General features: G+C 42.2%; 1 protein-coding gene across 1 annotated transcript in view; it reads left to right on the top strand.

Annotated features, from left to right (window-relative positions):
• The window catches only part of SPON1 (spondin 1), a 259,314-nt gene that overhangs the window by 92,096 nt on the left and 140,147 nt on the right, over positions 1-27,071 (top strand). The window contains exons 4-5 of the mRNA XM_024558840.4: positions 12,062-12,135; positions 17,178-17,300. Of these exons, the coding sequence (XP_024414608.1) occupies positions 12,062-12,135; positions 17,178-17,300 (197 nt within the window). The remainder of the gene's footprint in view (positions 1-12,061; positions 12,136-17,177; positions 17,301-27,071) is intronic.

Genomic DNA, 27,071 nt, shown 5'->3' with positions numbered 1-27,071 from the left:
TTCAATGTTGATGAGCCCTGACAACAACAACCAAAAGAGCCCAGTAAGATCCAAACAGAAATGTTGCTAACTGCAGGCTAACATGTGGGGTTTCTTTTATTTTAAAATTGTTTTATTGATTGATTTGAGAGAGAGAGGAAGGGGGGAGGACAGGAGAGGGAGAGAGAGGCATCAAGCTGTTCTTCCACTTGGTGCACTGGGATGACACTAGCAAACCGAGCTGCTGGACCAGGGCTACCTGTGGTGTTTCTCACACACCACTGACCTCCAGAAGTTTGTCGTAGAAATGCATGGGACATATTGGATAGTTTGCAAGGGTCATCATTACATCAGCCACAGTCACAGTGGGATTATGCCACAGGCACAGAGAGGAGCAGAAAAGTACTCTGGACAATTGTCCATTGCTCTGGACCTTGGCATGTATAAGTGACCCATCTTCTCTTAACCTGTCTGACATTTTCCCCCCCAAAAGACAGAATTCAAGAAGCCAGTTTGCACCAAATAATATGCAGAACCTACTGGGAAGAGTTTTCAGGAAAGGAATCCAGAAGTAGCCAGAATCTCTCATATCTAACCCATCTATGGTTGCCTTTGGCTCACGTATTGATCCCCAAACCAATCAATTGCCAACTAATTGGTTTCACCAAAATATGTTGCACAAATCATAACAATTTATAGATGAAAGAACTGGTTTGGTTTTCCTAAGGAAGGTACCAGGCCCATGGAAGACTAAAATGTATTAGGCTTTTCTACCAGCAATGCAGTATAACAGCATCGCAAACTGGGCTAGCCAGTGGCATTAGACCCCTGGCCATGAGGGGCTCCTGGTCATCTTAGGGCAGCTTGAACGGAGAAGACTCCATGTTAGCAGGAGGTTGAATTATAGATTTCCAAGACCAGCTATGTCAACCCAAAGGCACACTAAACATTTGGACAAAGAGGGGTTAAATACAGTACAAAGGGTCATTCCCAAAAGGCCATCACCAAATATCCTGCTAGGACAAGGATTCTGCTAGTTTCTTGAAATTTATTTCACTTTGTATCAAAACGTCCTTGACATGGAGCCATCCAAAAATGAGGGAAACGCACACCCCATTGTGCATTTCACAAGCTCAACCATTTGCAAACACAAAACAAAGTAGTGTCTGTGACCAGGGCAATGGACACTGACAGGTGTGTGATCTTTGGGTCCACCACACTGTGAGGGTTCAGCTTTGAGGACATCTGTTGTGCTGCCCCCTAGAGGTGGTTACCATCTGGTTTTACTCTTGTTCCCTTGTAGAGATGAGTCAGTTGAAGCCTCCTCCTTCCTCCTCTTCCCTCTCCATCTCCGCTTCTATCTCCATCTCCTCTCTTCCTGTCTTCCCTCTCCATCTCTGCTTCCACCCCGACTTTGCGACAGTTCCAAGCGTTCCCTTAGGAGCACACGCACTGAAGTTTAACTTCATCTCACAGAGATATGCAACATGTAAATGTGCTGACACTGTCACCTTTAGGATAGAGATCTTCATTGATTTGTTGGGTTTTAATTTATTCCTTGCCTACTTGAAAAAAAAAGATTTGTAGTACCTTGTTTAATATGGATAAGAGGCTCCAGATTCATTCCCTAGTCCCCCATCTCAAGCATTAGTGAAATTTTGTAATTTACCGTATTTTTAAAAAAAGAATTAGTCATTTGTATTCTACTCTGCATCATAATAAGATTCCATTAATTTATCTTCCACATATTTTACTCAGAAAATAGACATCTTGACCTTCCTTCTTTCTTCTCCTCTCTGTATCCTCTCTCCCTGCCTGCCTTCCCTCCTTTATTTCATTTTTTTCCTTATCTCTGACAGTATTTTCTATGAGAAAGGCTAGAAAACAGAGCAAAGCATGCCCATATTTTGTGGCTTACATGTGGCCCATGTTGTTGTTCCAGAACTCTTTGGTAGTCAGATGTGATCATGATTTACCTCTGATAAGCTTTTGTGACATTAGAATGAGGTCAGGGGCTACAAGAAGGGTGCAGATGTTGAAAAGAAGAAACATGGGACAAATCTGGAGTCAAAAATGTAAGGCCTATGGGTATTTTTTTTTTTTTCGGTAAGGGTCACCTCAAGAGATAAGCAAAGTGGATTACATTGTGAAATCAGCCACTCTCTTTTCCATAAAGAAAGTTCCATCCTTGGTTTAACCTCTCCCTGGCAGATACACTAACATCCTGCTGGTTCTCAACATTGTGAAGGGATTTTGAATTCCACCCAAATGGTTCCTTTTGAGAATAATGGTTGCCACCAAACAGCCTAGCTTGAACAAGGCAAAGCAGAGTTAGCTGGCCTTTATGCAGTGGGGAATGTCGCGTGACTCACACCAGCCACTGTGTGCTGCTCACCAGCATGCCGGGTGCCGCTGCTAACACTGCGGAGCTATTGCTTCTTTCCGGATCATGGACATATGGTAGACACGCAACACTATGTGTCGAATATGAAAGAGCTGAATGATGAGTAGAGTCGGTGTATGAAAATATATCGGGTCCACACACCTTCAATGCCTCCTGTAGGAAAGGCACTGTGCTAAGAGCTAGAGGGGCCCCAGGGCTACAAATAAGGCTGATTCCCTGAAAAAGCTTAGAATTCTGTAAGAAGTACTCAGTGTAAACACATATTAAATGATAATACAAGATATTAAAGCTCAAGCAGACATCAAGAGTAGCCAGTGCCCGGATGTCAAATAGAAAGTAATGACGAGCAGTGTTCTAGAAACCCAACGAGACTCTATGGAGATGGTGAGAGAGTAACAGATGAGTGTGGTGTGGTTAGACACAGAAGAAACAGAAGTGCATTCCTGGTTTAGTGAGTAGCATGGGCAGAAGCCGGGAGGGGTCATGGGACCCATGCACTGCACGCAGTGAAAAAGCGGGACTGAGGTCAGGTATTTGGGAAGAGTCAGGTGGTGCCAGCGGGGTGTCAGACCTGGAGGGTGGTATTTATCTGTGTGTTCAGGATTGTGGTTGTTTAACCAAGGGTTTGGACTGTAATCAATAAGTGAGAGAGGAACCTTTGTTTGGAGAGGACCTACTGTGTGCAAGACCCTGTGCTGGGGTGGGATGGGACAGGGCAGAGATGGGAGATGGGATAGTTAGGACTATGGTGCCATTGCTGCCTAGCAATCTATGAAATGAAGTGGTAATGTGCTCACGGTGACGAGTGACCGGTCCCTTGGCAGCGTGTATATAAATTGGATGGGTTTGCAAGGAGAGGTGATTCATTAGGAGGTTACTGCAGTAATTGTACAGGGAATCCTTCCTTTGCTTTTCTGTGCATGTTCTTTTTGAGGGTGGGGTGGATACAAACAGGCATAAAAATCAAGACTCCTAATTTCGAGCAAATGGTGCTTGTAGAATCTCTCCCCAAAGCAAGGCACATGCTTACCACTTTGCATACAGTTTTTTCAGGGGTTCAAGAATCCTCTGAAATTCACTCAGCAACATCAATCCCTAGCTAAGAACCATAACCACCCTCCCCACAGTCCCTAACCCAGCCTGCAGGAGGGAGCATCTCCCAACACACAGGTCTGCTACTGTACAAGAAACTCTTATTTCCACAGCAGAAGTGCCGGGTGACAGTCAGGGAAGCTCTCTGAGGAACAGGGAGAATGGCAGGTAGCCTGTGTTTAAGGGTGTTACTCTGTCACCTGGATTGTTTCCTTACACCTGAGGGGACAATGTTGCCAGCCCTGGCTTAAGGGAACCCACAAACAGGGGAGGCAGCTGAGGCCAAGGTGGAGTGGGACCAGCTGCAGAGAGTAAGGACTTGTGTAAACCAGCCAGAAAGGAACTTGCATGAGGCATTTCCTCTCTAAGGAGGGGGTAGGGTGATTATGAGATTACACCCACGCCACAGCACAAGCACTCAGCAAGGAGCACCGAGAAACCCAGGAGCAAAGCTCCGCTTTCTATTTCTTGTTTTCCAGCTGAGACAGGTTCTATTTCCGATCAGAGCACAGTCTGGAGAGAAAGCAGTTGAAGTCTTGGATGCTTGGAAGAAAAATTTAACCTTCATCTTTAGAAAAGAAAAGCATATATCTTTGTTGAAGATTTTTATTAAATGGAATGACAGTCATGCCATTTCATATCTCTCCCAGCATGCATTTCAGACTTAACAGTGGTTCTTAAGCTTTTCAAGGTCAGGAACCCCTTTGGGATACAGAAGAGAGCTATGAACTCTTACCCAGAAGTATGAACCTGTGGACATTACACAAAATTCCATCATTCTGAAACCCATCAGCAGACCCCAGATTGTGAACCACAGGTTCAATAAGCTTTGGCCAGATCCTCTGCTAGGTTCCAGGTGCTAATGAGGAATAAGAAACAGTCCTGGGGCTCACAATCTGCTGAGGGTTTATAGACGTGGAGAAGTTGGAGGAGAAAGTGAGGCAGGGGCTGCCCAGCACCTTAACTGTACGAGACATTATACAGAACAATCATGGGTTCAATAGTATTACAGAAGCAGTTAACCCAACTGTCCGCTGTCCTTGGATTAGTCATATCCCAGGCACCATTGATCATGTTGCTAAATGCTGAATAACATGCTGAGGCTGATTTTTTTCTTTAAAAGTAATTTTTCAGGACCATAAACCATCACGGTTTTGTATTCTTAAGAGAAAAAGATATCCTGGCCTCAAGATGCATTGCGAGATACTGCCTTCCCTCCAGGCTCATCTCTCTTTGCAAGGTTACGAAATGCCATGGTAATTCAAGCCAGAGAAAAGAACCCAGAAAGGGTCAAAAGATGCCAGGGGGGTGGGGGGGTGCAGAATTGAGTGGTTTAAAACAATTACAGGAAATGAAAAATGGTCCTGTTCACTACCCAGCATTGTCTACCTGCCAGAGCTTCCACATCCTGCAGTGTATTTATTTTGTCTATGTGAATTTATTTAAGATTTTTTTCCCAACAGGTGACAAATTTCCAGCCAGTGATTTAGCAGGTACCCCTGAGGGTTTCCACTGTTTCCTCAGCCATGGCACACGGGCATGTGACAGCCTCCTCCAAAGAAAAATTATTTCCCACATCCGTGTTTTCCTGTCAAAATCCCACCTATCGCCCTTCCCCTTACAGCCCAGTCTCTCTTCGCGCTGGCGTGTACTTGCAGGAATGCCTGCTGCCTTCCTAGTCACAGTAAACAGGTGCCTGTCTTCTGAACCTGATGGAAAATTGCAGCAAATGGCAGCGTGACCTCCCACCCACCAATCCAAGCCCCCTTTTTAAGTCCTCATTCATAATGTCCTACTCCAAGACTCTTCTGGCCAAACTGTCCCACCCCCACTGCCACCCAAGTCCTACAGTGCTCCCCGGTGCAATCTCTTGCACAGGGGCTTATTTTTCTCACGAAACAAGAAATCCAGGGGTAGGTGACTTGCTGGTATTGTTCCAGCACCTAAAAGATGTCAGGGCCAGTACCTCTGTGATTTTTCTTGGCCTTTTCCTCACGGCCATAAAAAGGCTGCCTCATTTCATACATTGTGCTTGTAATCAAAGACAGAAAAAGGACTGGCAGGGGTGACTCATTAATTTCTCTGACCTGGAAAGCAAAACTTCCTCAGAAGGCCTCCCCTTTGTCCTGCAAACCTGCCCTTACGTTACTGAAGCCACATGTGGGTCATATACCTCCCATCCCCCGGCTGCAAGGAAGGCTGGGAAAGTGAGAACAGGGTATCATTATTGGTTACCTTGTACTACCTCCCGAGCAGAGAGTTCGGCAGGCATGGCAGATGGAAGAAATGAGTCTTGGGTAGACTCTCGTACTTGCTATGCAGTATTTTGATTCACCAGATTACATCCCTCTCTCTCTTTCATCAGGCTGTCAACTATTTGCTGTTGCACACACACTGTCTTATTCATCGCTTTACTTCCAGCGCCTCACACAACTGTTAAACTGAAACACGAGTAAATGAATGTCTTCCTGCTTTTCATGCCTCTCACATCTAAATTCATTCTTTTAAAACATAATCCAGTTTTAGTCTGTTTTTATGTCTCTCTTGTGATATGAAAATTAATTCCTCGTTGTTAATTTTCTATTGGATTTTACAGGGGAGGCGGTAAAATGTTAAATCCTAGAGTAATAGTATTGAGAAGATATGATAAAGATGAGGTCTGACACTGGACCATAATAAGAGAAAATGGGACCACAATAAACTTGTGGTCCTCGGGGTTATTCTAAGAAGAAATAAACTGAGTGCTAAAACGAATTTTCCTCTCATTTATGTTAAAATTAGAACTAACGTTTATGAATGAGTGATAATTAAGCAGGAATAATCTCATGGCAGCTACTAGAATTGCTTCTTTGCAGTAACAACAAGTGACTATACCAATCTTTGAATCTATAGTTTTGTGACTTCAAGCGAGGATTGTAACCTTACTATAGGGCACACATGGAGTGTGTATTGTACAGAGCCCTGCAGTTAAGCTCTCCCCTTCTCTCCATGGGCACATTACCGTGGGCCGCCAGGGTGTCTGTTAACTCCTGGACAGAGCTCCAGGTCCTGAGATGCCCCTAAAGCCATATAGAAGATTGATAAGGGCCATGAAATGCACCCAGCCTCCAAACATACCTGCTCGTGAACATGAGGCCATGGTCAGGGTAGCAGCTGGGGTCCTTCAGAAGTGAAACAGGGCAGATAGCCTCAGTTCCTGATGATATTACCATTGCCGTGACTTTAACGTTTCATTCCTGGGGCTTCCCACGGAGCTGTTCTTTCACGGGAAAAGGAAGACGACGCTGATTATAAACTGGATCACTTCTGTGGAAAACATCCCTGAGCTCACAGACAAATTTTGTAATGTATGATAAGAAGTGTTCAGTAATAGGGATTTTACTGGAATTGGGATGAGGATGGGCAAAAATAGTCTGGAGACCACAAACCTGAGCTTCATTTTGGCCATGCATTAGCTCCGCCTAAAGCAGGGTAGCACCCTCACTCCTCCCTTCACAAGGGAGTGAGACAGACCTGGCATCGATCTTAATAATAGCTGCTATTTATTAACTACATTAATGTGCCGGGTACTTTGTTAAGGGCTGGTGATTTAAGAACAGCAGCAATAATGGCTACCATGGACTGAATATTGACCTTTTGCAATGTGCACGTAGTAAGGCCTTTGCATGAATTCTGTGTACACAGCAGTGCCCCAGCTCCTAAGGATTAGCGTGTAGTTTTAAGTCATTTCATGGCTACGTCCTTTAGTTCCTGAGGTCTCCCTGTCCATTTTCAGAAAGAGTAGGGATCCCAGGCCCTTTCAGCACTAGACAGCAAACCCACAACCTAGCAAACTCTAACTTCATTCCAACAGGCCAAGTCCTCAAGGAAAAAGAACAGCCAGTAAACAAACCCTTCAGACAGAAAAGGGCCAAGCATCCAAGAGATTCAGGATGGAGTTTCTGGAAATGTCCTACTTCAGGCTTAAAAGGAAACTTTTGAAATGATTAAGTTCTTTAGAATCTCAATATTCCAAAGTTTGAGAAGCTAACACACTGAGAAATTTAATTTCAATTTCCTTAACATATTCTTTCATGATAAGAGAGCATTCAGTAGATCAGTATATAAATGCTGTGCAACAGGACTGCCAAATTGCAACAGAGAATGGGAGAAATTTGTCATTTTGAAATGCCGAGGGAATTCTTACTAACAGCTTTCTCATCTTGTGCAGCTATTATTCTCCTGAACAATAATATGATTTATAAATCTCAGCTGAGTTTTATACTTTGATGCAAACAGACTTCAAGTGAAATGCGTTTTTGCAGAATATAAACATCTCTCAGGAGTTGACCGAGTGAGGAGTAAGAAGAAACATCTTCTGCAGCTATGCGTATCAAAGTCTCGATCTCTGTTGTCCTATCGGTAGGTGAATGTTGGTCTTCTTCAGAGTTCTGGGCTTAGCTTGACTTCTCCCTCAGTGTGCTTTCCTTGGGTGACATCAGCCACTCTGAAAGCTTTAACTTTTACTTCTGCCTCAGCGACCTCCATTTCCACACTCACCACCGCTCACATCTCTCCCGAATTACAGTCCCCCATGTCAAACTGCCCCCTAGACGCCACCTTCACATCCTACAGTTCAATCTCAAAGTCTCTCCTTTTCCTCCAAACCCCGTTTATTCTCCCAGTACTACAGTAACATCAGTAATGTCTATAGAAATAAATAAGATACAGTTCCTGCTCTCGAAATCGAATAATCTAGCACAGGAGATAGAAGAGTAAATAGGCAATTACAATATAGGTTCATCAGTGCTGTGGTAGGAGAAACCCAGCAGGCTGTGGCAGTGGTTCTCATAGGAAGAACACCTGGCCAAGGAATCACCTGAAGGAAGTAACATCTTTGTTCAGTGTGAGTTAGGTAACTGAACTTTGTGTGTGTGTGTACGTGTGTGCATGGTGTTGAGGAGTCCTAAGGAAGGACAGAAGAGGTTCCATGGACAGAGGCCCAGAGGTATAAGACCATGAACACAGGTATAGGACATGACTTGGAGAGAGTGCTCAAGCAGGATTGGATAGGGATGAGGGCAGATCGGAACAGGCCTTGTATCCCACGTTTGATCTGCACAGAGTTTGAAATCCAAAGGGCGTGATGCAGAGGGCTGGCCAGCCACATGGAGATGTCTGCTCTGGCTTTTCCTGGAGATCACGACCCAGACCCACCCAAATCTCAGTTCTCCACAGTGTGTTCTATGAGCTGATCCAAGGAAAATTCATCAGGGTTACATTTCATAATAATGCTCACATCACAGGGCAATTGTATTTTTTTATACCTGACCTTTAATCCTTATAACCACTCTGAGCAGAAGACAAACCGTGGACTTCGGAGGCAGACAGAGGAACTTCAAAACCTTAGGCATGTAACTTGAACCTTCCTGCAACTCAGTCATTCTCCTCTGGAAGATAAACCCTCATCTCAATCTCTCTGAAAACAATAGCATTTTTATAAGTTTGCCAAGCTTGACCTGAAGTGACATGAAGCTAGTTATGGTTTTATTTACCCTCTTAGTATAAATATTCTTACATTTTGCTGCAGAATATTGATGTGTTTAATTTGGGGGATGTTAATGGTATCTGAAAAATTAATTCAAAAACACACCTAGCCCAAGGGTGTTGGATGAGGAGTCTGAGGACCTGGGATACATGTAATGCATACGACACAGGAGATAATGTGCGTAAAGGCCTCCACAATGCAGGGACGGGCAGGCACAGTGCAAGGGCACAGAAATTGCAACTATTATCAAGACGAGAAAGTGAGCCTCCTGAGACTTTGGAAAACAAGGGATGAGGGAAACTGAAGCATCTTACAGGAAATACATGGTTCCTATCTCTGGCCTCCCAAATTTTTACAATCATAATTTTGGAAAATTTAGGGATGATTTAATTTTTCAAAATGTGATCACGCTTTTAAATCATTGGCTTTGCCATTGTTCTCGTATTTATAGCAGGAGGAAGAAAATTCAAGATATTTGTTATAGACACTGGCAAAGGCAGGCTTTAGGAGCTTCCAGAAGAGGAAACAGCACAGGCAATGGCCTGGTAGAGTGGAAGAGGAGTTCGGGTAAGGGGCATAAACTTCTCAAAATCTGCAACCCAGGGAGCATGGCACCAAATGGCAATAAATGAAACCATAGTAAGTTTGTATTTTATCCTGTACATCAGGGGCTTTCCAACTATTTTGGCAAGAGAATTTTATTGAGACAAAGTTTGAGTGGTGTGGGAGCTCTGGGTACTGCAACCACACACCAACCTGTTTTTACTCTACAGCCCAAGAGCTTTTTCAAAAGAGTAAATCTGATCACTCCTCAGGCCACACTCTTCAAAGCTATTTCATCAAGCTTGGAGTAAAAGGTCATCTCCTTGCAGGCTCTGGGTGATGTGGTTCTGCCTACTCTCCAGCTGTCACACACCACCTCCCTGGCTCACCATTTGTAGGTTCTCCAATGAGCCCTGACCCTCTCCCACTTCAAGGATTTTACAAAGAAGGCCCTCTCCCTTGCTTCACCCTCCCACTTGCCTAGTTAGCTTCTTCTCTTTCAAATCTATGCTTACCCATCTTCTCTGGGGGGAGCCTTTCCCAGGTTGGTCAGGACCCCCTGTGCTATACTTTCCCACACCCTGTGGATTTCTCCATTCAGCACTTCATCACAGTTGTGTTAAATGAGTAGGTGAGGATTTAGTTGTTTGATGCTTTCCCTTCCACTGTACTGTGAACTTTGAGAATGGAAAGGGGCCCATCTGTCTTGTTCATGACAGTATCCCTGGCCAGTGCCTGGCCACTCAGTAGGCCTCCAACAACTACTTGTTGAAAATGTACCAGTAAATACAACAAGAAGGCAGGAGGGGAGGAGGGGAAGGCAGGAGGCTGCTTTGGCTGAAATGAGGATAGAGCCTTTGGTTGAAGCAAGAATGTGGGGCCTGGAATACTTCCCACTAGGCCTTCTTCTCCTTGCCTTCCACAGGGGTCCCTGAGGCCCTTCTTGGTGGGAAACAGTCCAAAAAGCACCGTGGGATACTCTGACTAATAAAAGGCTTTATTATCTGGCTTTGGGGTGAGAGTCAGTGTTCTCAAGAGTGTTCTCTTGGCCTGAGGAGACATTCTGCTTGATGGTCAACAGAAGGATCATCGTAAATGATCAAAGTAGCTTTGCGTTGACAGGAAGTATATTTCATTCATTTATTTCAACATGTTGTCTCCCCTGGGTGGGGAAAAACTATAAAAGACATATGTAGACTGGTCTGAATTTTATCCTTTTGTGCAAGACAGGGTGCAGAGTAGACATTTCTTTGGAAAGTCATCTTGGCCCAGGCCCAGACCGTTGAGAAAACTGCCTCTGTACTCGGCAAATCTCTGCACACTTGGCCCCATTCCTGCGTGTGAGATCATGTGACACAGGGCAAATTGTGTGACTCTTTCACTTGTTCAGTGTAGTCAGCTGGGATGGAGTCAAGGGCTCCCTTTATCTGCTTAAAAGGGTAACTCAAAGTAAAAATTACCTTTTGATTGAGTAGCATTGCTAAAGAAAACCAGCAGAAATGGCTGGAGATCCAGTGGCATTATCTCAGCGTTAAGTGTAGTAGACTTTTAAATTACTGGAACACTGGGTTTTGGGATTCAACTTCCACACAGCCAGCTAAAAATAAGTAGCAGGGTGGGTTAAAGGAGAAGTAGAATGTCTGTGTGATTCTAATTAATGAGAAAATATGTGCTGGCTAAAAGTAAGTCATTTTTCAACCTCAAAATATTCCTTCCAGATTCTAAGAACCTGTGTTTGACATGTTTAAGAGAGAGATATAACAGCTGAAGTTGTCTTTGTTCAGAATGCAGGAGACAGTTTTGACTAGACTTTCAGGAAAGATATAGAATGACATTTTCAGAACAAATCAAAATATATTTTTAAATTCCCTTTTTCCCCTTCAGGAAGAGGATTTGACATGCTTCCCTGATTTGAATTTGGTTGATCTACAAATGGTCTCAATAGTTTATATGAAACTACAATAAAATGAACCACTGAGAAAAGTTATTGAAGAATGCTGTTAGTTCACTTTCTTACCTTAATATTAGCACCAACACCACTAACACAATTATTAATATTTATTGAGTGGTTTCTAGGTTGTTGCTAATCTCTTAACATATTTTCTTGTTTAGTTCTCATAGCAATGCCATGGGGTAGGTATTATTTTTTAAAAAGATTTTATTTATTTTCAGAGAGAGGAGAAGGGAGAGAGAAAGGGAGGGAGAGAAAAATCAGTTGGTTGCCTCTTGCATGCCCCCAACCAGCCACCTGGCCCACAACCTAGGCATGTACCCTGACTAGGAATCGAACCAGTGGCCTTCTGTTCACAGGCTGGCACTCAATCCACTGAGCCACATCAGCCAGGGCAGGGTAGGGGTAGGGGTATAATAATGTCAATTTTCCAATGAAGAAACTGAGGCACAGAGAGTTGAGGTGACTCACCCAAAGCCACACAGCTATGGGTGGCCAAGCAAGGCACTGACATTCCCCAAATCTGCCTGCCTCATCACTGCACTTGTGTCTTCTTTCCCCACAGGGCCAGCATCGTACAGAAACGCATCATTTATTTTCAGGATGAGGGCTCTCTGACCAAGAAACTTTGTGAACAAGGTAAGAACATGTGGGCGGCAAAGGGCCAAAGAAGGGGAAGGTGGCTCATTCAGTCCAAACATCTGGCCTCGGGAATAAAGATGATTGGGCTTTCTGAGTTCCTCCAGTCCTTCTTCCTCACGTAGCTCCAATTTTTAATTTGGCTGTGTGCTCTGGATAATTGGATCTGCCTTAAGCTCTAATTACCCAGCTTGATTCCCTGGGTAGGAGATAATGTACCTTATATTGGTGTCGTCTTTTATTTTTGTGAAACAGTGATTATTCTGAAGAGGTTCCTTGGAATAATTCACAGGACTTAATTAAGGAATGCACAATTGTGTACCTTTAGGAAGTTTTTAATGGTTTTCCAGAATAACCACCCGCAGGAACTTGCGTGGCACCCAGGCAATATGGGGGGGATCTTCTCCAAGGAGATGGGGTTGCCAACAGAGCACTGACCTTGTGACTTCACCACATTCAAGGATCTGGTCCTTAGATTTGCAAGCTCATCATCAACCTCTCCATGGGCTGAAAGCAGTCTAACAAAGCCCATGCAGACCAAGTAAACTGGAGAGGTCGGAGCAGAGAGGCCTGGATTCAGATGCAACCTGTGTCAAAGCCTGCCTCTGCCCTTCCTAGCCATCTGACTTAATGTATGTAAAGTAGTGCCATGCTTTCTTGGCACATAGTAAATGCTATATATAAGTATTAGTTATTGTTATCTATATCTGAGAGCTTGTTTGTTAATCTACCATAAAAAATTAAGACCTTAAACATCTGAATGTGTTTAGAAGTCATTAAGGAACTAAATAAAAATAGAAAATGTTCTATAATTATACATCTTTATCTCATTTCTATTCATTTTTGCAGGATTTTATTTGCACTTAAAGTAATTAGCATTTTGAGAAGAACTAATCCTTTCCAATTCTAGCAAGTCGTAAACTACTAAGAAAAAGGTTGATAAAAGTCTTCTGGGAAAATTATACAAGGTAATATTTTTTGAGTGCTTGCTACATCTTAGGCACTATTCTAAGCACTCCACATCCTTAATCATGTAATCTGTACAACCCGATTTGGTAAAAAACTAATAATTACATCACCCCTATTTTATAGATGGCCCAGGCAGGAAAAGTTTAAATGGCTTGCTCAGCATCATACAGCTCGTGGTAGAGGGCAGGGTTTGAATCTTAGAGCCAATGCCTTTAACCACTTCCTTTCTATCTAAGGGACTACCTCCCAATTCAGTAGAGTGAACTGTTGCCTTTGTTAGATCAAAGCATAGTAAAGCATAGGTTTCCCTGTAGATGAACTAGAACAGAAATTAGATTCTATATGGGGGGGTGCACAGTGAGCATGGGAAGAGCAAAAGGAGAGAGGTCAGATACCCTGCATTAGGGCCATACCTGCCACAGGGGCCGGAGAGCTGGAACCTGCAGGTCAGGGCCCTAGCTGGCCTCCAGGCAGGCATCACAACATGTGGCCCTTGGGGCTTTCCTTTCCTGTATTTCCCTGTGCACACATCCACTTCACTTTTCTCCAAACAGAGGACATCTCAGCTGTTGAGGCTCTTGGTTCTCAAAGGGCATTCCCATGCCTGTCCTGGCTCCATGAGATGACAGTGAGGGCCTGTGGGTCAGAGCTGTGGGTTTTCTGGATCCCACATTTATAAACCACCTGTTAGTTTACACCCTCTGGGGTATGGCTTTGTTAGTTCGACTATCAGAAAACAGCCTTATTTCCCAGATTTGAGGCTTCTCGGGAGACACTTTGCTGACACTCCCATGTACTAATAACAATCCTCAACTAAGTGTGCTTCCCAAAGCCTCAGTGGTTGTCTGAGCTGTGAATATGCTAAAATTCTGCAGGTACAGTGTCGATAAAACGGCATTGCATATCTATTGGTTTCTGAAGCAGAGATCCTATCAAAATGACCAAGCACACACCTGCATAAAAACACCACTTTCTAATGGCAACTTTATGGGGCAGGGGGTGGGGGTGGGGGGAAGAGGCCCGGCAGGACCTTGGCTATAGGATCATTAGATACAGTTGTAGATGATCCCCAGAGGCAGCAGACCCGGGAGGAAATTCATCAGTTAGCAAGCAGATCACGTTAAGAAAGTGTTTAATTTATGAGTATAGAGCAAAGGGATTTTTCTTAAATGTGTATGACTACTTAATTATCTCTAGCTCTTTCATTAAGGTCTTTACGTTCTTTGCTTCTGTGGTGAGTCCAATCAAATCTATCAAGGAAGGGGAGAGATAAATGAGTATTCCCCCCTCCCCCAGTTGAAGCTGTTAATACATAGGGGGAAAATTAGGAACTGCACAGATCAAAAGCAATGGCAATCGTTATTTCAAAGAAGAGACATTAAACATTAAGCTACTTACAATTAAATGAGAAACATAAAATATTCAAAAAGGTGACCTATCATAAACACATGCATCTGCACGCTCACTCTAAAACCGTGTCACAAACAATTAAGGGAAAGAGACAAAGAGAGGGAAGGATGAAGGGAAAAAACAGAAGAGAGAGTGTGGGAGAGAAGAGACCATAAGAAAAGGTAAGAAGAATGAAGCCTAAAGGATGACAGCTGGAAAGGAAGCTGATGGACTGAGAGTAGAAGTGGGGAGAGAGCGCACCTCTGGAGACGCCGCAGGACCTGACGCTGCCCGTAGCTGGCAGGCCCTGCTGTGGTTGGGAGAAGGGGGAAGTGAACGCTTGTCATCACTGCCCTTTGAAAACCTGGTTCACTTTCAATTGACTTTTCCTCACTAGGAAACAGTATGGCTGCTTCTAATTTCAAAATTAGACCTTTATTTTTTTAAGTGGAAGCTTATTTTCTGTGGGAAGTCCAAAGGATTTATTATAAATGTATCCCTTTGAACTCCTGGATACATCTTAAGTTTACTACCTGTACCTGAGAGCCCTTTTTTAGGGTAAACTTACCAATTTGCCTCCGTTTGGTTCCCTGAGACATGTCTCATTTGACGCTGCCTGGTGGTTAACAATCGAAACCCCAGCATGTATCTCTGAGCTCTGAATCCCTTTTTCAAAACTGATTTCGTTTCTTCGCAACATAGTTGGTCATAATGGAAATGTAAAAAACAAAAAATCTTCAGGAGTTATTGATCTACCCTGCCTTTCCTAAAATATATTCAACAGGGCTTGTCTCTTAACTATCAAAGTGGCTCACACAGGAATCAGACGTGGTTTCTTGTGCAGAAGGCAGTGGGGAGCCTGCTCCTAAGCACACACGATGCTCTGGCCTCTTCCTAGTGCACAAAGAGTTGCCACACAATGACTTCTATTTTGGGTGGTTTCAGACCTCTTCTTTAGGGCTGTTTAGAAATCCTGGAGCTGTGCAGGGAGATAATTTTCTAAATGGACCATTCTTCATTTGAAAAAGCAAAAAGAGAAACACACAGGAAAAAAATTCACTCATTGGTGTTTCTGCAGACCTATCCAGCAGAAGGTGTTTCCTAGACAGGCATAATGCAGAGATTAAGGGCATGGGCCCTAGACTCAAAAAACCCTAACCTCCAGTTCTGCCTGCACCACTCACTGACCCTGTAACCTTGGGCTGGTGACCTAATCTGCCTCAGTTTTCTGATCTGTAAAATGAGGTTAACTAAAGAACTTTCCTCCTAGGATTGCTAGGACAAACCTACCAATATATGGAAAAGAATCAGCACATAGAAGGACTCTGTACGGTGTAGTTTTTATTACAATCAAGTGTCCTTTTTTTCTCCATTCTAAAACCTAGAATGCACTTCTTCTCCCATCACTGATTTTGTATATTCAAAGCAAATGAACCCGGTAAATTCCATATGGAACACTTGTAAATGCTCTTCTTTACACTCAAAAGAGTTTTGTATTCTTTGTTACTGTTCTTTATATAATATTTAAGAATAAGTGTCCAACTTGGAAAAGAATGAACATTTATGTTAATGCAGCTAGAAGAACAGAAGATGAAGCAATTGAAGCAAGTTGCAGCTATAGTCATTGTTTTCATCTTACAGCAAGCAGAGCAGACTACAAGCAACAATGCACAGTTAGGGATGTGGCCTTGACAATCGGGTATCCTGAATTTATTCATGTAATCTCTCTTTCTCCACTTATGGCTATTCACAGCTAAAAATGGGGGCAGAGAGGGATTCTTACGTTTTTCCTGGCTACCACTGTGTTCAGAAGTAAACCTGAACTTTGGAACATATTTCCAAACCCCACCACTCCCATTAAAATTTCTGAAAGCTTGATACAAAGTGATGTGACTATGCATGCATATCTTTTTTAAAAAGAAATAATTTTCAGCAGGCCTTTATCCCTCTGTCTCTGTCTTTCTGTTCTCACTGCTCTCCTTCAAAGCAGCTCCTTCTGGTCCTGGCAATTTTGCCCCAGGGGATATTTCTTAGAGAGAACATACACAATGCCTACATGCACACCCTCTTAAAATTTGGCTGGAAGGCCCTGACCATGTGGCTCAGTTGGTTAGAACATCATCTCATACACTGAAAAGTTGCAGGTTCATTCCCTGGTCAGGGCACATACCTGGGTTGCAAGTTTGAACCTCAGTTGGGGTACATGCAGGAGGCAACCAAGTGATGTTTTTCTCTCATATCAATGTCTCTCTCTCCGCCCCCGCCCCACCCCCACACACACTTTTCTCTCTAAAATCAGTATAACATATCCTTGGGTGAGGATTTTAAAAAAATGGTGGAATAATCGTGTTGTAGTACTGGCAGGGAAAGAAATCGGGGCCCAGAATGGATAACTAAGTCTATTTTATCCCTGGTCTCAAGACAACCTCCATCCTAATATTCTGCCTTATTGGCACCACAGGTCTCCTCACTTAATTAGAGCAAAAGTTTTCATTTTTGTTTTTTTGCAGAATATAATTACCATACTTAGAGCTATACAAATCCTTTATAGCCCTAGGGCTGACCCGGTTTTCTGTGTTATCAGTCAATGAAAACTGTACCTCATATTTTTATTGCCAAGCATTAAGGAAGAGACCAAGACCCACATTTGCTTCCTCACTTGGTGCCTTTTCTTCCTGTTTCAGATTCCACATTTGACGGGGTGACTGACAAACCAATCTTGGACTGCTGCGCCTGTGGAACTGCCAAGTACAGGCTCACATTTTATGGGAATTGGTCTGAGAAGACGCACCCAAAGGATTATCCTCGTGAGTAGAGGAGCTACTTTATGGGTCGGGAAAAGTCCATTACAAAGTGCTGTCTGTCTAGTCGTGGGATACACTAGCTAAATTGTGTTAGGTCTGCTCACTCTTGCCAAATGATTCATGAAAGGCACATTGCCTGCAAGTGAATTCATCAAAATAGTGGTATGCTTCTAGCTTCTTTGCGTAGCATTGTTCTAAGTGTTTTCTTTCTTGTGATTTAAAAACAAAATATTCCGGAAGTTATGCTGCTTGCCTTCAGGTCACACATGCAGTAACCTCAGCCCTCCTCAAATGGCTCTATCCACAGATTATGCAATAGGCATCTTTGTGCTAGAAATCGCTGGCAAAAGGGACCTGCTCTTGACGCCACAGACCAGGGTCGACAACTATTCAACATCCTTAACCACAACAGGCACTGGTAGTTTCCCGGCATACCCTTTCCTTACTGACTCCGGGTGCCCCTTAGCATCCCCCATGACACCATGCTCCAGATCAGCAATGTGGGTCCGTGAGAGGAGCTGTCCGGAGACCCCAAAGTTGCTATTTTGGAATTGATCCTTAGCTGGGACTCTGCCAAGTCACTTTTATCATACAATTATCTCAACAAATACCTAGCATGTGCCAGGCACTGTGCAAAAACTCTAGAGATATAATGATCAAAAAGGACCCAGCTGATGTTCTCATAAAACTCAGGTTAGTGGGGAGACAGACACGAATCAAATGATTACACAAAAAGATGTGAAAATTATGACGATGAGTAGTGGACTTACTCTGTGCCACTTATACATTATGTCATTGAATTCTCAAGAAATAACCTGCTTTTGTGCACGAGCTCACTGGAGATCAGAGAAATGTCATGATTTGACCACAATCCAATGTAAGTAGTGGATCCAAGCTTCCGAAGGGGGTTGCAGGCCCCTTGCCCCACCTCTCCTTTGGATTGCCTTTAAGACCCAGTGTGGCTTGTTCTCACTGTGGGTGGCAGGCTGTCCGTGGGTGGCACTGAGCACGCTTTTTCTGTTCATTGATTTATTCTTGTTCATTTCACTTTGGAGTTGCCACAGCTGGGAAAGAACAGTGGGACTGGGGGAAAGAGATTAAAAAGAGGGATTTGAGTCAGCCCCAAAGGAAGGGGGAGCAAAGGATGCACGGTTGGGACTTCAGAATACCCAGTGCAGACCAGAACCTCTGCGGTCCTGAAACAGCCCACCCAGAGGGCACTCCGACATTTCTTGGCAGGTCAAGAGCCCTATTGTTTAATTTTACCCACATGTAATTAAGGCTTGGGATCTTAGAAGCTGCTTAATAGTTCATTCTTCTGACTCTGGGATTCAGCTTGATCTGCTTCAGCTGGTGTGGGAGACCTGCTTGAACAAACTTGGGCTCTTTGCCTGGGGGTGGAAACCACTTGGAACAAGGATGAAGGAAAAAATTCCCTCCAGTGCCTCCCATCCACCAGCCCAGAGGAAATAAAATGTTAGGGACCCATTACTCATCTTTTCTGATTCTAATGAGCTTCTTGATCTCTTCTGTTCTGACACCATTATTTCCCAGAATGAAAAAATAAATTTAAAAAGGTACAAACCATTGTTTCTGGGTCTTTGGGAGAAATCAAGGACAAATCTGCACAGAATTTCTGTGGAGTTGTTGGGAGTCTCTTAACAAATACAGCAGACATGTGTCCCAGATCCCTCAGGGTGGTTCCATTGTCAGCTGTCAGAGTGTGTCAATGTTTGGTTGGACAAATTTGGTCACTATGTACAGGAGAGCATTTATCACATAATGCTGTAATTATTTCTTCAGGAGACTTTCTTCCCCATCAAAGAAAGGAAGTCCCCAGGACAAAAGCCATGACACACTCATTTTTTATTCTCAGTGCCTCGAAGTGCCTGGTACCTTCCCAAGTGCTGTGACCTGATTGTCAGACTCGGAGTGGCATTGGCTTTGACCTGGAAGGCAGACTTCTAGTGCACATGTGGTCACAGTGGCCAAATCTGAACAGGGGGTGTGGGCCAGACCCTCCTTGGAGGAAAGGGGAGGCTTTGTACACTCAGGGGACAGGAGCCAGTTGGAAGGGCACAGAGAAGGTTAGTCAGGACTTTCAAAATGTGATATTCTCTAAAGTTATTTCTACCATCTTAGGTCATAGATGACTTTCCTTTTGCCTCTCCAGGGATGATTTTGTCTTGATAATCAAAACTTGCCATTAAGCCCAATTAACCCACAATGCCTCAAACACAATAGTGCAAACTAATAAAAGTGGAGTTGCCCTCTCCATATCAATTACTCATCCAAAACAATACGTCCTCTGCAAGGATCTTGGAGTAGCAGTTCTCAAGCTTTTTCACTGCAAGGCCCCTTTTACACACTCAAAATGTATTGAGAACTCCAACATACTTTTGTTTATGTGGGTTGTATATTTCAATATTCACCATATCAAAAATTAGAACAGAAATTTAAAAATATTACCTAATTTTAAAAAAGCAACATGCAATGAATTAGCAATAATAAACTTATTATTACATGTTAACATATTTTATGAAAATGACTATTGCCCAAAAAAAGGAATTGTAGTGAAAAGAGCATCACTATTTTACAGTTTTCCAAATCTCTTTAATATCTGGCTTAACAGAAGACACATGGATTCTCATATTTGCCTCTGCATTCAACCTGTCATGGTTTTGGGGGGTTTTTTGGTTGAAGTATATATAAAGAAAATTCTATCTCACACAGATGTGTAATTGGAAAAGGAGGAATATTTTAACTACCTTTTCAGATAACTACAGATGACCTTCTTTGACACTACACCAAAACTCTACAATGGCACCGTGGTCCTGCCTCGTGTGCTGGGGATCCGTTCTGAGACATCCAGTGGATGCCTGAAACTACAGGTGGTACTGAACCCTATATACACTATGTTTTTCCTACAGATACATACCCACGATAAAGTTTAATGCCTTTCCAGCTTCACTCAGCACTTGTCACACACTGTGGGCATAGCTTTGTATTCTGAAGTGGGACAGCAAAACTAACGTGAATGTCTTTCTTCTTCACAGTTTCATTGACAGAGACTCATTCTTAGAGTAGATCTTAGCAACCGTAGTGTAGGATTGTGTTTTTTTGTTGTTTCCTTATGAAGTTGAAAACTTTCACCTTTTCACTTAAAGGAAGCACTTGACACTTTCTGTTTGGCATATGCGAATTGCCAGCGTCACTGCTCTTGTGGGGTGTGGCCATTGTTAAGTAAAATAAGGGTTACCTGAACTCAAGCACTGGGATACTGTGACCGTCTACCTGGTAACGGAGACAGCTAGCTACTAAGTGATTAACAGGCAGGTAATCTATACAGGTGGATGCACTGGACAAAAGGATGATTCACTTCCAGGGCAAGACAGTGGGGCATGTCATCACACGACTCAGAACGGCGTGCGATTTTAAAACTTATGAATTGTTGATTTCTGGAATTTTTCATTTGATATTTTCAGACCATGATTGACCTCAGGAAACTGAAACCGTGGAAAGCAAAACCTCAGATAAGGGGGGACTACTCTACTTTCTTAAAGGATAATTACAACATAGAATATTAAACCATGCTAGTGAACTTGTATTTTGTTACATTAAAATGCATTGCTTTCCTTTGATTGGATCTTTTACAACTGAATGATTCTGTAACATCATTTATTGGCCATTTGGAAAGTACTGGTTTACTGAGTTATGCAGATGATCCAAATGTTGAGACATCTCATTATACAATATCAAAAATCACATTCATTAGCATCATTTCCGGTCTCATCGGAAAAGGGTTTATATATTGGAAAGCTGTAACATTCATAGTGACAGATACGGGCTTTCTAAAATGCTAAGTTTTGTCAGAAAGCTTGAATTTTATCGTTGGCAGCAAATGCTGCCCGTGGTGTTCCTTGAAGTGACAGGCTCACTTCATTCCGGAGATGTCTGCCAGATTCTCAAGTCTGAGTACCCATCGTTTGCAGCCCAGCTTGCGCCTCAAACAATCACACAGGGGCTTTTATTTGAGGCAATCATGGTACTTCATATATATATATGGTGCTTTATACATATTTCCCAATTAGTCACACAGTATAATAAAAAGATGTACACTCAAAGGTACAGAGATTTAGTAAAGTTAATAATCTTATGGTTTCATCAATGATATTCTTAAGTGAAACTGACTTTTTTGGCGGTTTGTTTGGTGGTTGCTCCTGGCAGTAAAGAATTCATTGACTGCTGATATACTTACGGCCACTGCCTGGATCTGCACTAAGTTCCAGTAGTTATACTCACCTTGTTTTAACACCATCAGTGTTCACATGAACACACTGCAAAAGGCAAACAATGTCTTAGTATTATTATGAGAATAGTTTTCACCTCATAGTCCCCTTTAAAAGGCCCCAGCGTCCCAACGGGGTCTCTGTAGTACCCTCTCAAAATAAACCACGCTTTGAGAACCCCTGCAGTAAGAGAGCTCTATCGGGTGTCTGTCCATCTGTTCTCTTTGGATGCCTTGAGAATTCACACTGGACTCTACGTGGAGGATTGGGCACTACCCGTATGCTTTCAGCCATCTCCTGTGGTGGGCCACGTCTGCCCATGGCTCCTCTCAACCATTATACAAAATGGTTTATTCCAAATGCTGGCTTTGGAGTTCCCTCTCTTGGGGAATAGAGTGCTCTCTGCATCCAATACACTCCTTCCTCTTGGAGGGGCTAGCTGTGGTGAGCTAAGAAGACTGCCTGAACAACTTCTGACATCCCCTCTCTATTGTAATGCCATGAATCCCTGCTGGCCATCTGGAAATAGTGAAATCCTTTCAAAACACTCCCAATTGAGTAATTTTTTAGAAATTCATTTTAAGGCTGGATCATGCAAGTTTTACCTCCGAGTTTTATAAGTGGAAAAAACCTGAAACACAAAGAAGTTAAGGGCTTAGATCTCATAGCCAGAGAATGTCAGGACCAAAATCAAAGCTCAGATCTCTTGATTCATTTTTGCCTTCCTCTGGGGCTGTCATGAGGCAGTCTTCTCTCCTCTGCAGTAAAATTAAATGTCTTATACACAAAGCATCTTTTAAATTTTTAAAAATTTTTTGATTTTAGAGAGAGGAAAAGGGAGAGAGAGAGGGGGAGAGAGAGAAACATTGTTTTTTTGTTCCACTTATTTATGCATTCATTGGTTGCTTCTTGTATGTGCCCTGACCAGAGATTGAACCTGAAACCTTGGTATATTGGGATGACGTTCTAACCAACTGAGCTACCCAGCCAGGGCTAAGCATCTTCTAATAAGGCCCTGCTGTACCACCATGAACTCAACAGATACCAAGTTCTGAACAGCTTTGCCTCACAGTACAAAGATGTACTCTGCAGAGATCCTAACTTAGAAGTGAGAGAGAAGGTCTAGATGCTCTGAGCCTGAAGAGTTCCAGAACCCTGGGTTACTAGAGGTGCAAGCCCTTCCCCTTCCGCACCCCCTCAGTGCCTGTCCGTCCTCAGCATTCTGAGTCTGTAGTGCCCAGCAGCTGCCCAGGAGCACATGTTCTTTGTAGGGATACAGAGACTGGGCAGTGTTACTGCACAGGGATGTCCCAGGGGTTGGAGACATGCCCCGTCTTTGCCAAGGATTGGGAGTTCCCTAACACCTGCCAAGTTTTTTTCACTCTCTTGTTCTGAACACAGCTCCTGGGTTTTGACAAATGCTTCCACCCCGGAGAGACTCTGTAATCTCCCTTGACAATGTAAAATGCATAATGCCCTTCATTTCTGATATAGGTTTAATACTGTTCAACAAACCCGTACTGACAAAAGAACATTTTTTTCCAGGAGCCAATTATTTTTTGCGTTTGAGAACACTTTGCCTCAAATATAAACATGGCCACTGGGAAATATACTCTACAGAATCAAAGTTAATTTCACAATAAAATCCAACCATTTTTTTAAGTGGGTCATTTAATTTAAAAAATTATTAAATCCAATCACATGAAAGATCACCATTCTGACACTTGGCAGCAACTTTGTTTCTTTGTATATTCATCTGTATGTAGAGTTTCTATATCACATTGGAACACATTGTGTCCCATTTTTTTGCATTGGATTTTGTTTCCATGGTCACAATTTATTACATCAGCTTGCCTTAACTGCTTATCTAACTGTTCTTTTATTGAACATTTAAGTGATGTCAGGTCTTTTGTTAACATAAGAAGCACTGCGATACCAAAACTTTGTACGTAAAGTCTTCCTCCACTCTTTCTACTTCCTTTGAATTGTTTCTTTGAAATAATTTCCCAAGACTACTGGATCAAAGGATATGGACTTTTTCAGCTCTTGAGATTTTTTTTGTCACATTCTTCTATAAAACATTTCTATCAATTCACCATGTTACCAAGAATGAATAAATATATCTGTTTCTCCCAGCCTCCTCAGTGTTCAATTTAACCTTCTTTGTTTGGATTTTGCCAAGTAATGATAATAAAAAGTGAATCTCATTATTTTTTTTAATGTTTTATTTTTCTAGGTTTCCTTTTTTAAAAATATTTTATTTATTTTCTTTTTAGACAGAGGGAAAAGGAGGGAGAAAGAGAGGCAGAGTAATGTGTGATTGCCTCTGGCACACCCCCTACTGGGGACATTGTCTGCAACCCAGGCATATGCCCTGACTGGGAATTGAACCATCAACCCTTTGGTTCACAGGCTGGTGATCAATCCACTGAGTTACAACAGCCAGGACAAAAAGTTAATCCTATTATTTTAAATTGGTATTGGCTCAATCACTAACACATTTGAATCCTTTTTTTCATGTTTATTGTCCTTTGCCTTTACCCCCTAGGGTGTTAGAAGGAATCAAATCTGACTTTGCTCATTATTTCCCCAGAGCCTAGCTTATTGTCCAACCCATTGAAAACCTCTCAATAAGTAGTGTTGAATGAATGAATGAATGGCACTTACAAAATGAGCAAGGGAGAAAGTGGAGGGAGATCAGCAATGAAAAGACATAAAGAGGTGAGGGCAGGAGAGAAATAGGACCTTATATGGCTTCTGAGTGGAGAGCACGTTGGATGGAGCTGGTGGTATATGGAAAGATGGGTTAGGAAGATATCGAAGTGATGGACTAAGGCAGGTGACATGGTGATTGAGACAAGGGATTGATCTGAGATCTTTTAGAGGTGGATGCTAACATGGATTGGATGTGGAAGAGTGAGAGAGAGAAGCATCAAGCCTGACAAGCCAGGTTTCTGGCTTGGAAATGAAGGTACTCTTCCTTCTTAAAATATTCCTCAATATTATTGTCTGTCTATTTTTATAAATGATTGTGAAATCATTTTATCAAGTTCTATAAAGACCCTGTCAGAATTTTAAGTGGGATTGCACTAAATCCCCAAATTACTGGGAAGAATTATTAGCTTTATGATACTTAGCTTGCTCAGTTTCTTCTCATTCATGACTGACTATTCATGAGTTTCTATAGGACCGTGATGAGCCACATAAGGACCATAGGACTCTTCTCTTGATTTAACCTCAGAAACAAAATTAAACATTCAACAAACAATAATCCCACTCCTTTCTGTCATCAACGGGAAATTCTTTCCCAAGCTGAGTTACTGTGTCCATCAGAGCCTCCCAGTTGTGCCACGCCCAGACTGAGTCACAAATAAAGCATGTCACTAGGAAATAGAATTTGGTACCAAACACCTGTGTTACGATGCACCAGTTCAGTGATAGAAAGGGCAAAAGAGAAAGGATTAAACAGCTTCATACCCCCTTTTCCTCCTCCCTTCCTTCCACCTTTCTGGGAAGTCTTAAGACACCACTCACTGTTTATGGAGTAGAGAAGGAAAGTCAGTAACCTGGTCTTCCACTTAAACATGGCAGGTTGAACACACACATCAATCTCTGATCTTTCCTCAATTCTTATAAAGAAAACACTAGATAAATAAAAAAGATATAAACCCACAAACAGAAGGGGAAAGAAAGCTACACGAAACAAGAGATATTACCAAAATCTGGGGAGATGAAAAACAGAGACGAGACACAACTCTCTCAGCAGAGCACAGAAAAATGGACCCTAAGACCCACAGAGAGGGCAGCACCTAAGAACCAAGCCCATTCACTGTACAAATGTGAGAATAGCCTCAGGAACTGTAAGAAGGCCAAGTGCTCGGCACAATGAATGAAAAAGGTGTATTATCTTGAAATTTTAGAATAATGAGTATAGGGACAACCCTAAAAACACCCAGAGAAACAGGTAACAAACAAAGGATCAGGAACCAAGTAGGATCACAACTCTTTCAAGCAATACGAAGCAACAAAAAAACAATGGCACAATGTCAAACTCCAAATCCACACTTATAAATTCTCAAGGGAGACAATTTTTGTTCAGTCCAGAGTCCCGGCAGAGACAGGGAGCCTTTCTTTCTGAATCACTTTTTCATTGGAAGTTTTCCCCTCCAAGGGCCCTCCCTGCCTTCCTTCTTGGATTTAACCCTGCCATGCCCCCATAAATTTTTCCTTCATCAAACTCTCCTCTCTGGCCTCATTGATCACGGCATCAATTTTCTGTGGGACCCTGAATACTATGGCCACATTTTCAGAAATTGATTTTTACTCTGTACATGTATTCCCTTGATTAAAAAAAAAGAGCAAAATTTACAAACACAATAAAATCAGTTATCACTGTAAGATTTTGCCTATATCCCCACTACACCGCCACCACCTTTGACTTAGAATCCCCCACCTCTCCAATGCTGCTTCCCTCCCATTGCTCCTAGGACCTGGAGACAACCAAATGGGACTGTCTTTCTGGGTCTGTGGGTAAACTCAGACGCCAATTCAATTCCCATTCCTCAGGCTTCTATTTCCCTTCACCAGCACTAGGCTCTCACTCCACCCAAAGCATTTTCAAAACAGCAATGTTATAAGTAGACATGTCAGTGCTTGTGTGCTAGGTCATTTCTGTAATTTTAGCCAAAAGAACACCCTTTAATAATGGGCAGTACATTTGCACGGCTCATGTTTCCCAGTGTAAACATGTATGTGATTTCTGTAAACACTCAGAAGAACAATTTTAATTTTTCCTAAATGATTTCCTTTCTCCCATGAAAGCTTTCTTGTATATCCTTCATAAATTCCTAGAATTATTTTATATTTTTGTTATTATTATGAATATGATTTCTATTTTTCATCATGTTTTCTGCCAGGTTATACTTGGTATACTAGAATGCTATTGATATTTTATTCACTTTTATTACATCTATATGTTTTTATTGCTAATAGTTTTAGTCACAATTCCTTGGATTACATATATAATCACTTTTGTCTTTTTTTTCTGATTAGTAATCTATGATTTTTATGGTCTCCTTGTTCGCTGACAAGAACCATCACTACAATAAAACAGTAACAGTAAAAGTGGGTAGCTTTGTTTGGCTCCTATATGCAGTCAAATGCCTTTACTATCTCAAGTACAAGGTTGACTTTTGACTTTAAGTACATATTTATATAAACACCTACTTTTAATTTTTAAATGGTTATTGGACTTTTCAAATGCTATTTTAGCACCCATGGATATGAACATATAATTGTTATGATTTAATCTCTTTTTATAAAATATTATAATTAATAGTTTTTAATTTGCTGCACTATTGATTCTTGCATTCTGTGACAAACCTAACTTGATGATGGTGTATTTTTCCCTTTGGTGCACATGCATAATTATTTTTATTCCACTATTATATACTATTTGCAAGGCATTATATTAATTTTCCATACA

This window comes from Desmodus rotundus, chromosome 5, assembly GCF_022682495.2.
Source record: "Desmodus rotundus isolate HL8 chromosome 5, HLdesRot8A.1, whole genome shotgun sequence".
In the NCBI taxonomy this organism is placed as follows: domain Eukaryota; kingdom Metazoa; phylum Chordata; class Mammalia; order Chiroptera; family Phyllostomidae; genus Desmodus; species Desmodus rotundus.
This window is presented reverse-complemented; position numbering and strand designations above follow the sequence as displayed.